The following is a 16339-nucleotide window of genomic DNA, read 5'->3' as shown; positions in this document are numbered from 1 at the left end:
CCACGCCAATGATCACCCATTCGCATTAGTTCTACAATATCCAACTTCCCCATGCACCCCCTACAGACTAGAGGCAATTTAGGCTAATTAACATACAAACCCTCACGTCTTTGGGATGTGAGAGGAAACTGGAGCACCCGGAAGAATCCCACGCGTCACAGAGAAAACGTGCAAACTCCACACAAACAACATCCAAAGTCCAGCTTGAACCTGGATCCTTGGCGTTGTGAGGCAGCAGCTCTACCAGCTGCGCCACTGTGCCGTATAGTGTGTGGAGCTACATCATCCTTCTGACTGGTGTCATCTAGATCGCGATAAAGGTTTTAGTTGTCAGGAAGTGAGCCACACATAGAGATGTACAACAGAAACATCCTTTCTGTTCACCATGTCCACGCTGATTGCAGCACCCATCTAAGCTAATCATATTCACCTGCATTAGATGCATAGCCTTTCAGATCTTGACAATTCAAATGCTTTTTAAGATGCTTTTTAAATGTTATGAGAGTACCTGACTCCACCACTTCCACTGGCAAAGCTCTCCAGGTTCTTGTATGGAAAGACTCCCTTTCAGATCCCCCTCTCAACCTTTTACGTCTCATGTGAAATATGTTTCTTTTTTCTGGATAGCCCCAGCATGGAAAAATATTCTTATTATCTACCCCCTTCATAATTTTGTAGACCTTCATCAGGTCACAGCTTAGCTCCCTCCACTCCAGAGAAAATAATCCAAACTCTCCAATCTCATTTGATATCTGAAATGCTCCAATACAGGCAACATTCTAGTGAATCTGTATGAAGGAACTGCAGATGCTGGTTTAAACCAAAGATAGACACACAAAGCTGGAGTAACTCAGCGGGACAGGCAGCATCTCTGGAGAGAAGGAATGGGTAACGTTTCGGGTCGAGGCCCTTCTTCAGATTGAAGAAGGGTCTTGACTGAAACGTCACCCATTCCTTCTGTGTCCCCTGCATCCTTTCTAGTGCAATCACATTCTCCCTATAGCCTGGCAACCAGAACTGTACACAATACTCCAAATGTGGTCTAACCAATGTTTTATCAAGTTAAAACATGATAATTCTATATAATTGTTATATTCTATTGCCAATGAAGGCCTATGCCAACCATGCCATATGTGTGCTTCATTCAGAAATTAATAGATTTGTACCCCAAGGTTCCTCTGTTCACTTGGCCTACTCTTGATTACTCTCTCAAAATGCTTCTCCTCACACTTGTCATTCCATCTGCTATTGCTCCATTTGACTTTATTGCTGCTCTTTATAATCTTGTTGCCTTCAGCACAGGATCTTCAACCTTTATTCTTGCAGTCACAGCAATTTCTATCTAGTCCAGTTGACTGTACAATCAATAGGTACACACAAATGCTGGAGAAACTCAGCGGGTGCAGCAGCATCTATGGAGCAAAGGAAATAAGCAACGTTTCGGGCCGAAACCCTTCTTCAGACTGATGTGGGGTGGGGGGAGGCGGGGAGAAGAAAGGAAAAAGGAGGAGGAGGAGCCCGAGGGCTGAGGGAGAGGGAGGAAGGGGAGGAGAATAACTAACCTAGAATGTTAGTTAGAACCTGGTGGTTCAAATGCCCCCCCCCCCCCCTCTCCCCCTGCTGACCACATGATGGAAGGAGAATCACAGATGAAGCAGTTAAAGATGGTTGTGCCAGGACATTGTCCTGAGAGGCAGCACAGTGTTGCGGTTGGTAGAGCTACTGTCACACAGCGCCAGAGGCCCAGGTTCGATCCTGACCTTGGGTTCTGTCTGTGTGGAGTTTGCACTTTCTCTCTGTGACCACGTGAGTTTTCTCTGGATGCTTTGGTTTCCACCCACATCCCAAAGACGTGTGGGTTTCTACATTAATTGGCCTCTGTAAGATTGCCCCAATGTGTAGGGAGTGGATGAGAAAATGGGATAACATAGAACTATTATGAACAGCTGATCGATGGTCAGCATGGACTCGGTGGGTCGAAGGGCCGCTTTCCATGCTGAATTGCTAAAAAAAAGCTTATGCATATTACCCTGGGACTAGAACAATTGACCTCTCAGAATCAATCATATTTCTTTTTATGAGGTAACTATCATCATCTAAGTGTTTTTCCTCCTACTACCCATTGACTCCTTGACTCAAGAGCTCCTTGACCATCACACACAATCATAGAACCCTTCATATTAAAGACAGTCACTCTCACCTCACCTTTGGATTCAGCTCTTGGGTTCACATATGGACTAAGGCTGGGACAAGATCTGTGCCTGAAAGAGGGCAAAATCTTAGCTGGGCATCTGTGAGCAGGTTATGCGATTGTATTGTCTTTTATAGCACTCTTGACACCTTCCATTATGTCATTCAATCAAAAGGAGAACCAGAGCAATTTGATTGAATGACATAATGGAAGAAGTTGAGAGTTTTATAAGTGACAATATGCTTGCATAACCTGCAAGGAGAACAAAAGAATTACAATGTTGCTTAGAATCATCAACAAGATATTATAGGATGGAAGATGAGGAAGTATGGTTTGGGGAAATGAAGATGGAAAGGGAAAAAAAGGGTCAGATCAGGGAGTAAAAAGAATGGACAAGATGGAATGGGAAACCTGGAGAATGAAAGCAGAATGGAGATGGGGGAGGGGTCATTGTAAGGCTGTATTCTGTTCTTATGGCGGTTGAATGATGCTGGGAATAATGGGGTGAATATGAAAGGTTTAGAGGAATATGGGCTAAACGCAGGCGTGGGATTAGCTTAGATGGGGCATTTTAGTCTGTAAGGACTGGTTGGGCTGAAGGACCTATTTACATGCTTTATGACAGAGATTATTCTCAGTCGAGGACGATGATAAAGGGAGATTTTCAGTTTAGTGATGGAGGCAAGTGGGCAGGTCAGTGTATATCCATGGACAGGCTCCGATTCCATTTATGTGTGGTAAGGAAAACGAGAATAGTGCCAGGGGATATTTTTCTGAAATTGTATCGGCAAAGAAAAAAAAGTAATTATTTCTAGTTGAAATTGGTGGATATGGTTCAAATCCATCTCAGTTGGCGGAGCAGATTGTTGCTTAATGTCATATAGTTAATTATGAATAAGTAGCATCTTACTGGGGATCTGTGAACAGTGAGCACTGAAAGCTGGTTTCTTTCATAAAAATCGTTTGAATGTAGTTTAGATATACAGAGAGGAAATGGGCTCTTCGGTCCACTGCACCAACCAATGACCACCCGTACACTAGTTCTATCCTACACACTTGCGACAATTTACAGAAGTCAATTAAGGTGCAAACCTGCACGTCTTTGTAATGTGGGAGGAAACCGGAGCACCCAAAGAAAACCCACGCAGTCATAGTGAGAACGTACAGTGTCTAAACTCTGTACAGACAGCACCCTTAGTCAGGATCGAACCCGGGTCTCTGGCGCTGTTAGACAGCAACTCTACTGCTGCACCACTTGCCGCCTCTGTAGGTATATTTTCTTTAATCCTTTGCTGTATTGTTGCATAAGATAATCAACCACATATTACTGTCTGAGGAGGATGTAAAACATTCTGTAACATTAGATTGAAAAAAAACAGGATTGTTATCCCCAATGTTCAGATGCTATACTATTATGTTTTAGTTTTAGAGATACAGCATGGATACAGACCGTTCAGCCTATTGAGTCCACGCTGACCATCTGATCCATCACACTAACATTACATTAAAGAAAAATAGGATTGTTATCCCCAACATTAATATGTTATATTATTTAGTTTTAGTTTTAGAGATACAGCATGGAAACAAGCCCTTCAGCCACTGAGTCCACACCGACCATCGATCGGCTGATCTATTCAAACAAGTTCTATGTTATCCCACTTACGCAGGCACTCCCTGCACATTAGGGGTATTTTTTTTTTACAGATGCCTATTAACCTACTACCCTCACATCTGAAATATTGTGAGCAATTTTGGACACTATATCTGAGGAAGGATGTGCTGGCTCTGGAGTGGTCCAGAGGAGGTTTACAAGAACGATCCCAGGAATGAGTAGGTTAACCTATGATGAGCGTTTGTCGGCACTGGGCCTGTACTCGCTGGAGATTAGAAGAATGAGGGGGGGAACCTCATTGAAACATACAGAATAGTGAAAGGCTTGGATAGAGTGGTTGTGGAGATGATGTTTCCACTAGTGGGAGAGTCTAGGACTAGAGGTTATAGCCTCAGAATTAAAGGATGTTATTTTAGGAAGATGAGGAGAAATTTCTTTAGTCAGAGGGTGGTGAATCTGTGGAATTCTTTGCCACAGAAGGCTGTGGAGGCCGTCAGTGAATATTTTAAAGGCAGAGGTAGATAGATTTTAGATTAGTACATTAGTGATTTAAGTAGTGGGTGGATTTGAATCAATCATGGGGAGAAGGCAGTAGAATGGGGTTAGGAGGCAGAGATAGATCAGCCATGATTGAATGCAGAGTAGACAGGATGGGCCGAATGGCCTAATTCAATCCTATCACTTATGGCCTTATGATCTTTGGGATGTTGGAGGAAACCAGAGCACCCAAAGGAAAACCACATGTTTACAGGGAGAACGTGCAAACTCCACATGGACAGCACCCAAGGTCTCCAGTGCTGTGAGGTAGCAGCTCTACCAACTGTGTCACTGTGCCTCCCCATTTTATTGAGAAAATAAAATTAAGAAATCTGGAATGATTTGTGAGTCATAGAGTCATAAATATTGGACCTAAGTTCTGTCTGAATACATCAGTGTTTCCTTCAACCTACTGTTTTTTTGTAGTTCAGGAGTCACATTCACCATTACCCTGCTCCCACAGGTAATTCAGAACTGCTGGATCATAACAGAGAGCCACTGTGCTGAGGTCATGTTTCACACCACACCATTCTGTTCTAACTCAGTAGCTCGAATTTGCCGTCACTCGCTGCATATCTTTGAAGAGAAGATTGCACTTCTTTCTCTGGTGACAACTTGAGAAAGGAATGCCCAGTGCCACACTTTAAGTGGGAAACTTTATGGTGACAGGGCCTTCAGTGTGATTTAAATACTAAAGAGAGATTTTCTATCATTTTGTACCATGCTTACTATGTTGTACCCAAGAATTTACAAGAAAGCACCTGATCACAACCAAAGTTCTTCAAAAGCTAAAGCATTCGTTTTGAAGTGGAAAGTAAAGGGCCTGTCACCATAAAAGCAAAGGATATGAACTAAATCTACCTACGGTTACCTCGACTACCTACAACGACATGGCGACCCCACTACCACTGCACCCCCCCCTTCTCCCCTCCCCGCTCTTTTAAAGGACTTAACGTACACTGTGCTAGCCGTCTTTAACCTTCCTGTTCATCGCGGTGTGTGTCTGTGTCATCTTGGCTTTGCACCGTGTGAATTTCAGACAGCGCTTCCCCACTTTCCTTGGCCCCCGGCTTTGCTGTGTGTGTGTGTGTATGTGTGTGTGTGTGTGTGTGTGTGTGTGTGTGTGTGTGTGTGTGTGTGTGTGTGTGTGTGTGTGTGTGTGTGTGTGTGTGTGTGTGTGTGTGTGTTCCGCTCTGACGGTCGCCGTTCCAGTTCGCGGTTTTTCAGGCGAGTGCCTCGAGCTTGAAGGTCGCAGGCAGTGCGCTGAAAAGTCGCCTAAGTGGGACAGGCCCTTTAGCCATCAATTGACATTTATCAAAATTCTGGGAATATAAAATGAGATGATTGTCCATTTGTTTTTTCAGGATGTTGCTCAACATATTAGCTGGATGGAGCCTCAGTTCAGCAAATCTCCAAAAAATGTACATCTAGCAATGCACCACTCCCACTGTACTGCAAATTCCATGGAAATGATAAATAACTAGGACAATAGTAGAAATATCTATTTATATTATTTACCAATTAAATAAATTTGAAACAAACCTTTGCCAGTTGCAATATGTTGGTAGCATGGAGCTCAGTTGAAGCCTGCACTGGGTAGTGCATGCAACCAATGCAACTATTCAAATCGACCAAGGTAATTTGAGACCTTTATGGAACGTGGCGATAGCAGAGCACCCCGCGTAATGAAGCCATATTTGTTTCACGCAGCATAATAACCTGTTCCATATTCTAGCTATGTAATATATTCACAAGCCATTTACATGGTTATGACGTCTTTCCGTGATTGTGGTATTATGCAGTGATATTAAAATGTTGATGAATTCTGCTGAACGTCTGACCTTACATGTGCTACTGCTGTAATCTGTTCTTCAGCTACACATATTTGGTTCAGATATACTCTGGGAAAGATTTGATATCAAGTGCAGGTCAAAAACAAAGCACCTCTGCCCTTAATATATCATTACTTAATTTACTACTTCTGGCACTTGTTGGTAGCTGCATCAACTGTCTGTAAAGAATTTTATATTATTGTAAGTAATAATGTTACTTACAGCTAGTAGAAGCAGCTATCATATTTACACCTTAGAATGCGATGTAATAAGGTGTAGAACTACATGTCAATAATTCCTCGATATATACAATTTCATTATTGACATTGTTTGGAGGTGCAGTAGAGGTGAAAATCTCTACCTCACACAAACCAAGGGGACTATTTTCCTTCTTCAGTTCCAATCATCTATGGAACATAGAACAATCAGCATGGAAATAGTCTCTTTGGCCTACAATGTCTGTGTCGAACATGATACCAGACTAACTCTAATCTGCCTATGCATAATCCATATCCCTCCATTCCCTATGTATCCATGTGTCTCTATAAAGTCTCTTAAATGTCAATATCTTCCCCCACCATTTCCACCGGAAGCGCATTCCAAGCACTCACCACTCTGTAAAAAAACTGTTACATCACTGTAAACAAACTTGCCCCGCACATCACCTTTAAACTTTGTCCCTCTCAATTTAAAGTTATGCCCTCTAGTACTTGATACTTCCATCCTGGGAGAAAGGTTCTGACAGTCTTCCCTATCTAAGCCTCCAAGTCCTTTCATTGTTGAGACGACCAGAACTGCACACAACAATCCAAATGCAGACTAACCAATGTCCTATAAAGCTGCACCTTAACTTCCTGACTCTTCTACTCAGTGTGTCAACCAATGAGGGCAGCCTAACATATGCCTTTGTCACACTATCTACTTATGTTGCCACTTTCAGGGTGCTCTGGACTTGGAGTCCAATATTTCTCTGTAGATCAATGCTGTAATCTTACCATTAATTGAATATTTTCCCCTTACATTTGGCCTCCAAAAGTGCAACATCTCACATTTACATGGATTAAATCATCTGGCATTTCTTGACCCATTTCTGTAGCTGATCTGTACCCTGCTGTATCATAAACAACAGACCTCCAGTACACATCCATGTTAAACTCCACTAATCACAGACCTCCAACCTGAATATTGTTCTTCCCCCACAGCCCTCTGTCTTCCATCAGCGAGCCAGTTCTGAATCGATAAAACAGAGTCATTGTTATTCCCAAGCTTCTTAATCTTCTGGGTCAGCCTAGCCAGAGGGAGCTTTATCAAATGCCTTACTAAAACGTAGACAACACCTACCACCCTATCTTCATCGATCACTTTCGTCACCTCCTGAAAAATCAAGTTAGTAAGACATGATCAGCCGCATACAAAGCCATGCTGACATCCCTTATTAATCCATTCTCTTCCAAATGTGAGAAAATCCTATCCTGAAGAATCATCACCACTGATGTGAAGCTCACGGGACAATAATTCCCTGGGTTCTCTCTAATTGTCATCTTAAACAAAGGAACAATGGCTACTCTCCAGTCCTCCGAGACCTTGCCGTGGCTAAAGAAAACGTAAACACAAAATCTTTGCAAAGGCTCTGGCAATCTCATCTCCCTCAATAATTGGGAGGATCCCATCAGGCCCTGTGGATTTTTTCTAAATGCTCTTCAAGAGCCCCAACACATCCTTTTTAATCTCAAACTGCCCTTGTAAATTAATGTTCTCCACACTGATCTCACTGTCGTCCATGTCCTCCTCCTTGGTGAAAGCAGATGCAAAGTACTTGTTTATTACCTTGCCTACATCGCCTGACTGTGGCCAAGGAAAGAGCGGTCACGTCGTGGCCCTGTTTCCACCAATCTTTCCACCACCACGCACAAGAAGCGCAAGACAGACACCATTGTATGCAGATACCGAGAAGTGTGTTCAGCTCTGACTGAAAAACTTCTAATCTTGTGTGTGGACTCGATAAGAAGAAGAAGATCGCCTGACTCAAAGCACAAATTCCCTCCTTTATCTTTGAGTGGTCCTACCCTCTCCCCGGTTATCCTCTTGTTTTTAATGTAGGTATAAAAAAGATTGAGAGATTTTCATTGATCCAATTTGCCAAAGCTATTTTGACGCTCTTTTTGGCCCTTCTAATCTCCCGCTTGAGTTCTTTTTTCCTTGCTTCATATTCCTTAAAGACCCTGTCTGCGCACTGATATTATGCAGCTAAATGTCAGATGTACCATAGATAAGACTGTGGGTTAGGTCTGTGGGACAATGGAGCTTTGCTTTGTGAGCAAGTCAGAAAAATTAGCATTTGCAAAATGTCTCTTCAACAGCCAGAATAGTATGCACTTTTAGCTTTAGCATCTTTCAATGTCAAGTATTTTCAGTGTTTAGCACTTTAAATCAGATAGTTTAACTTAAAGTTAAACTATACTTAAAGTTCAGGATAATGGTCAAAAATGTCTGATCAAGTGAAATCATGATACTAATTTTAAAACATTTGTTGTATTTATGCTCATACAGTTTCCGGTTTGCGGGGTTTTTCTATTTGCGCAAAAATGGTACGCGATAGCGCTACGATTTTCAGCTAGGTTACACACCGTTCTCCTGTGCCGCGAGTGCAACAAGTTTCGTTCTGATCGGTGGTATATTGTAAAAGTTATCGAGGTTTAAAAATCTTTAAAACTGCGCGTGCGCAGATTCCTTCAGTCAGTGCCACGCAGATTGGCAGATGGGAAGGCGACGCCCATTCCTACCCCACCAGTGGCTGCCTGTCCCGCCTCATTCACAAAATCCTCTCTCCCCTCCTCACAGTAACTTGTCTATTGTCTCCCCCACCACCTGCGGCAGCCGCGGGGGGGTTCAGTGGAGGCCCAGTGGAGGCTCTTGTCCCGTCTCTCTCTCCCTCATCACTCACCCCTCTCCCCCGCCCCATCTGCGGCAATGGCGGTCCCGTCTACCCGTCCTCCCCGGGTCCATCTCCTCCGGCGCCGCCGTTGCAGAAACTCACCCCCATGGCCTTCTCGGAGGAGAACTTCTCCATCAGCTCATCGAAACTCGTGGTGCCCACCGTGACGAACACCGACTCCATCCCACCCCCCGCGGCCCGGCGGTGGCAGCGAGCAGGCAGGCAGGTGGGCAGGGCGGGGACGGACCTAGCGGCAGTAGCGGCCGGGCGGGAGTGGGCAGAGGGAGGGAGGGAGAGTTGCAGGGTGGCTGAGCAGTTTGCGCGGAGTTTGAATAACTCACACACACGCACACACACGATGCAAACTGTTCCAATTGTCAAGTCAACGGGATCTAAACCACAGCTAACAATGAGTGAACTGTGGGGAAGGAACTGCAGATGCTGCTTTTTATGGATGGAGGGAGGGAGTGACTGAAGGTAGGGGAAAGGAGAGGTGAGGGAGGGATTGGGGAGAGGGGAAAAAAGAGGGAGGGTGAAGAGGAGGCGGAGGGAGTGCTGGGGATGAGGAGAAATGAGCCGTGCCTGTGCAGTTGGGGGCTGTGCGTAAGTGGTGCAATATTGCGTTGGGGGGACGGTTTGCATATGGGGAACAGGTGAGCGGTGGAATATTGCAATGGGGAACGGGTTGCGTTGGGGGACCAGGCCTCCCGTGTGACAGGGACCCAATGGGTCCCACTTAGTCTAGTATCACTTAAAATTGTACTTTTATAGCAGGGGTTTGTTCAGTAGAACAAGAATGCCTCCATTAAAGGTCACAGCCACAAAACTATCAACGTTCAGAAAATAAATCTGACACAAACTTCTTCAGTATATACAAGCAGCGGTTTCCTGCTCCTCTAAAGGGTATTAAAAACAATCAGATGTCAATCAACTGACAAGAACTTAGTATCAACAAACTATTCATACTATTCAAAAATAGCTTTAAGATGATAGGCACAAAATCCCTCTACCACCCCACAAACAAGAGCTTGTTCATGTGCTGTCCTGTTCTACATTCCATGACCACATCAATTATTGTCCCATATGCCCACTTCTGAAGGCACAACGTTTGAATGTCTGTCAGAGATCTGTAATGCAGCCACCCAGCACTCCCCCACTTGAAGACAAAATACTGCAAGTTGATCTCACTTCCACTGAAAGTTCCACTGCTCATGTGACTTGGTACTCTATGTAATGTCAATTTTCTTGCATGTCACTGAAAATAATCTCTAGATTTGCAATAAACAGCACATGCATTAAAAATAATCAATCCCTGATGATACCGCTGGAGATTGGTGCAGAACCTTGAATATTCTGAATTTACTGAACAATCTGCATTTTAATAATAACTAGACCAAGTGCAGACTTGTTGGTCTCCTCCCCCAATGCAAGATTCCACCACTCACACATAGCCCCCAACTGCGCAGGCACGGCTCATTTCTCCTCATCACCCAGCACTCCCTCCTCCTCCTCTTCACCCTCCCTCTTCAATCCCTAGAGAGGGGAGGGGTGGTAGAGAGGGATGGGGGGTCAGAGAGGGGGGTAAAGAGGGAGAGGGAGGAGGGTAGAGAGGAAGGGGGAGGGGGTAGAGAGGGAGGGGGCTAGAGACGGTGGGATTGTGGGTTGATAGGGAGGGGGTAGAGAGGGGGAGGGAGGGTAGCGAGAGAGGGAGTGTAGACGTGGCATAAATCCTCCCTACCCACTACCTCAATCCCCCCACTATCTCTCCTCACCTCCCCAGGATCTTTCCGCTCTCCACCCCACTCCCCCCCCCATCTCCCTCCTCCATACCCCCCCATCTCCCTCTACCACCCCACTCCCCACCCCATCTCCCTCCTTATTTCCCTCATCCTCCTCCCATTCCCTGCCCCAGCACCTACCCAGGTCGTAGAGCAGCGCCAGGGTCTGGAACTCGTCTGGAACTTGTACTCGGCCCGGCCCTGGTTGTAGACTTCAGCCATCAGCTGGGCCACCGCCTGGGCTCCAGTGCAGGCCCCGACTTCATCTCCAGGCTTGTCCCTGACACCCGGACCCAGGCTTGGTTCCAGCAGCAGCTTCTTTCTCGGCCCCGGTCACGGCCCCATCCCAAACCCCGGGCTCGGCCCTCACTCCAGCTCCAGCACCAGGCTCAGCTCCAGCCCAGGCCCAGTCCCCGGGCTCAGCCCACGGCACCGCCCTCCCCACTAGGTAGCGGGCGACCGTCAGGCATCGGGCGCCAGCAGCCACCGCCACTCCTCGTTCACTGCCAGCGCTGTAGTGCCCCTCCCTCGTGGAGTGTCCCGTCCGCCTTGCGAGTGCATTGTGACGTCACTCCAATTTTTTTCCCCCAAAGTGGGTGAGTTTGAAGAAATCGGGCTGTTTTTTTAAATTTCAAGGATTAATAACTTCTGAAATATAGGTGGGAATGCGACGGGAAGATGTTTATCGCCGCGACAGGAAACATGTGAGTAGGATGTGTGAAAATGGGAAGGCTGTTGCCTAGTGTATGGAAGAAGATAGGAAAAGCAGCTTGACACATCGTGGGCATATCGTGGGCATAAACAACTTTTAGTATTATATAGATGTCCGTCATTATCACACCTTATGTTTCCAAGAACATTCAACGATGAGAATTCAGAAACTACAATGAAATTGTATTCCAACGGTTTTAAATAAAGTTCCAACTTTGTTAGTTAGGTAAGTTTTATATTCAGTTCGTCAATTGTGCTCAAGATATCCAGTTATTATGATGTACATACTTCCTCTGACTTGGGGTCCATTTAGCTAATTGGGCCTAGATTGGTTCACAGAGCAATTCAATCCCTCCATTAAAGTTTGTTAAAACCTATTCTCTCCATATTCCTATCCCTCTATACAGAAGGGTAATTTAGCAGTCAATATCATTTCTCACATCTTTGACATGTGGTAGAATACATGATCTCCCAGAGGAAACCCTGGTAGTCAGACAGACAGTATCAGAGATCAGGCTCGTATGTGGCTGCAAGATCTTTGAGGTAGCAGTTTCAGCACTGCTATGCTGGCCACTGTTCTGGGTACAACTTTCTATTAGCGGTGGTGGGCACCTGTTTGATCTGATCATAACAGAGTAATTATAAAGTTAATTAATGAGCTATAGTAAAGTTACGCCAATAATGAGAAAGCACAATACATGTAAGAACAATAAATAAACCAGAAACTATTCCAACTCAAATTGAAAAAATGCTGCAAATTAAATTTCAAAATACAAAACATACTTTTAATCTAGTGCAGGCAGAGTAAGAAAAAACACTCGCAATGGACATAATGACTGAGAAACCATGTTGGTATTTTTTATAAGCAGATGACCTCAAGCTTGTGAATAGTGAGTGCATATGATGCACAGCCTGTGAAATACAACCATGTATACGGATTAGGCTTTCATGTACCTGTGGGCCACATCATTTTCAGATATAGAAAACATTTATACTTGACTGGTCGTAAAGTCATTGCCACAGGAACCATTGGTACTTTATCAATTGTGACAGAATGATTACCAAAATATAGCTGAACCTCTACAAGCCACAAAGTATGTAAAAGTCTGGAAATTGTCACCATTTCAAGCAACTGATGGGAAAATATGAAGAACCATGCTACAAAGTGTGCAATTAATTAATCTGCCACCACATAGAAGGGGATGGCAATCAGCAAGAGAAATGTTTGTGATTCAGAGGGTAAGTAAATGGAGTGGATGAAGGGAAGGTTGGGATAGGCTGACTAAAGGGCTGAGACTATCGTGGAGGTCACAACGTATATTGGGTGCTGACCCTCGGGGATGAGGTGGAGATAATAAGGATTGGGCCTCGAGGTTTGGGAGTACTATCAATCAAGGGGTTTGAAGGATTTTTTGGAAAACGTTTGTGAACAATTGAATACATGGGACAGTTTGGTAGGGTGCCCATTGGTTCACATGGATGAGTTAGACTGAATGGCCTGTTCCCATGCTACACAACTTAATGATTCTATCATCCACACCTATGCTGATTCAAGAATGTCCATTGATGGGTGATCACTGGACAAGTTAACTTAATTTTCCCCACAATGTTTCAAATGAGGAACAAGATAATTTGATGCATGTCTCATGCAGAAAAGTCTCCAGGAACACAAATTCGACAAATGTTGCCCTGCAGTTACAGAAAATAAGAGTGGTTACCATTGCATTGCAAAATTGCCATTTGCAATTGAATGGGCTGTAATAAACAGTACCAGGAAATCTAATTTCTAGTTAATAATGAATAATATTGCTAAGATAATTTCTCCGGAATGGTGAAGTTGCATCCCAGCAGATACTGTAGATGCTCAATCCTGAATATTATTCTCCTAATCTTGGTACACGTGACAATATTAAACTAAACAAAACAAAACAGTCAATCAGAAATCTTAAAGGCAATCACTAAACCCGCTGGGCTTGCTATCATTCCTTGCTCAGTAGTATACTGAAACAGATATTATGGCTGAATAATTCCTTTAGCAATATATCTTTATACCAGAAGCAAGTACAGACTCATCGTACAGACCTCATCATTTTGTCAGTAATAGATTCCTACTACAATAACATTTAATCTTCCAACAGAGTTGTAAATGATGTATTCTTGGAGAATCAGCTGAAGGCAGCTTAACTAGCAGCTGAGAACATCTGGTACAGAGATCGTCTATTTCACTATGAGGCATTTACTATCTGCAACAAGAAGCAGTTCCATACTTCAGCATGAGAGCATTGAAAGGTCTTTCCCAGTTTCCAGGAGGTAATTAACTGGTGAATACTTTGAACAGTAACTTCACAGAGGTATAGAATTTTGAGACAGCTTTCCAAAAGCCCTTAATAAAAACATTCACAAGTTAATTTAAAAACTTCCCATTGAGCCTACACTGACACAATTACTCCAGAAAACCTTTTTGTCAGACGTGTAGAGCAAAGTAATACTTAAGATAGGTTGTAAATTCTGTTTAATATTATAGCCAAGGGATTACATACTTTTTCCTCAATGCTCATCTCAAGGTATACAGTAGCTCCTATTTTTATTTGATAAATGCATTTAAAGACATGAAAGTTTCATTTTGTAATCAGAACTAATTTATTCAGACAGCCTATGGGAATTCTAAGTAAAATTGCCAGAAGCATTAAGATCAGGCACTCTTAAGAGAGTTTGTAAATAACGGGGCCGACACAAAAAATGTGCAGGGCATCAGATAATTCAGAATCAATTTGGCTGAGAAGTTCATTTGGACAGCAACTTCTTTAACTTTTTTGTGATTGATTTTGAATGTAGAATTGATTGTAAAATGAACTCAAGGGCTTATAATGCTCATGATATTTAATGCGATCTTTAATTAGGCAGTTCCATTTGTTTGTAAGGATAAAAACATAGCGACCATATGGACAACATCAATACATGTGCAATGCCCAACAGTTGGCTCCCGAAGTGAAGTTGAATCATGAATAATTGACAAAGTGATGCAGAATACATAGAGAAAAGCTCAGCTTTAGTCAGAAACATCCCCTGTAATTTTGCAACTTGGTAGGATCATGATCACTTGCAGATTTGACTAGAAATAATTTGGAGCTAAGCATACTTCATTTTGCTGACCAGATGATCACAGTTTAAAGTTTTGTGCTAAGTCTGGGCGAAAACTGAACTCAAGTTTGCTTTCAATTCTGCTAACAATTGTTGCTTCAACAGAAGTCCGTGAAAAAAGCAAAGACAAGGACAACTTGTAGACAGAAGGCGCGGTGAGGTGGGGTGCGGGTAGGAGTACTCTACTACATCCAATCAATTTCCAAGGGTCTCAGGCACATTCCCACCTTCAACCTTTCAAGGAGTAATAAATCAACGGCCAAAGTTGTCAATGCTACAATGATGAAAACTTGTACATATAGAATTTCAGCCGCTCACCCGTGCCTGCGCTGCTCTGCCTGTGGAGCATAAGCTCACTCGCACCCTTGCTCAATGAAGAACGTAATTCCTTCTTCTTGAGTGGAGAGCCAAAGGATGTATTTGCCACTATTGCAGTCATACTCAAGGGCTATTGATCTGAAATGTTGACTCTGTTTCCCTATCCACAGATCTTACCTAGCCTGTTGAGTGTTCCAGCATTTTTTTTATTTTACTTTAAATTTCCGACATCTGCATTTTGTTCCTTTTCAAATAAAATACCTGCATTTACATTTAGCACTGAATGACATTACCATAACACCCCATCAGAAACAGTTTAGGAATTGCTACTGAAATAGGATGCTGAATATATTTTGTACATCCTGTTGTCCTGTTGACTAATATCAACTAAGCACCATTGTGTATCCCCTTCCTGAATATTTGCAAGTGGCCTTGCCTTGCATACTAATTTCAACCTGTGCACTCTTTGTGGGAACAGCGTTGTTGTATGTTTGTCCCCTTTTTTTTAATCAAATATATTTATTCAAATATTAAAATAATATATACAGTACAGTAAAAAACAAAACAGAACCCACCACCAATACACACGACAAACAACAAACTATTATACAACTATCTTATAATCCTTGTCAAGGATGCATTCAACCCCCCGCGGTGCCCAGCGGTCCCGGAAATCCCCCAGGCCGCCTGTGGACAGCGCGTAGTCCCTCACTAACACCACCCGGGCACAGACGTAACCCCGGAAAAGGGGCATATAGACAAACATCATGAGCTGTTGGAAGATTATCAACTTGTGAAAGACATGTTGGTCTTCCATTACAATGAGATGTCCACAAGGGAAAATATACTCCTTTTGATACAGCCATCGCAAAGGCTTGGTGGTGAAGGAGTTTGGTCTAAGGTCCTTCTGTCACTAGATATTGAGGACGAAAAGCATCTGAAAGGTGATAAGTTTGTATTGTCAAAGAGGGCAACATGAGTGGAAATTATGTTCTGTTTACAGAAGGTGCTCAAACTACATATGTGTAGAACTGATAACACTAACAATGTTTTAGTTTTAGTTTTAGGTCTACAGTGCATAAACAGGCCCTTCGGCCCACCGAGTCTGCACCGACCAGCGATCCCCGCACATTAACATTACCCTACACACATTAGGGACAAGTTACACTTATACCAAGCCAACGAACCTACAAACCTGTATGTCTTTGGAGGGTGGGAGGAAACCGAAGATCTCAAAGAAAACCCATACGGTCACGAGGTGAACGTATAAGCTCTGTACAGACA

At 43.5% G+C, this 16339-nt stretch overlaps 1 protein-coding gene across 5 annotated transcripts in view; it reads right to left on the bottom strand.

The window, feature by feature from the left end:
- npas3 (neuronal PAS domain protein 3) overlaps positions 1-16339 on the bottom strand; it is an 831055-nt gene that overhangs the window by 523667 nt on the left and 291049 nt on the right. For 4 of the 5 annotated variants that reach the window (XM_033027103.1, XM_033027107.1, XM_033027105.1 and 1 more), the window contains one exon: positions 14054-14061. The exons of the other annotated variant lie outside the window; for it this stretch is intronic. In XM_033027103.1, coding sequence (XP_032882994.1) covers positions 14054-14061 — 8 coding nt within the window. The remainder of the gene's footprint in view (positions 1-14053; positions 14062-16339) is intronic. 5 annotated transcript variants of the gene reach the window in all.

This window comes from Amblyraja radiata, chromosome 9, assembly GCF_010909765.2.
Source record: "Amblyraja radiata isolate CabotCenter1 chromosome 9, sAmbRad1.1.pri, whole genome shotgun sequence".
Taxonomy (NCBI): domain Eukaryota; kingdom Metazoa; phylum Chordata; class Chondrichthyes; order Rajiformes; family Rajidae; genus Amblyraja; species Amblyraja radiata.
Note: the sequence above shows the minus strand (reverse complement) of the source record. Positions and strands in the feature narration are given on the sequence as shown.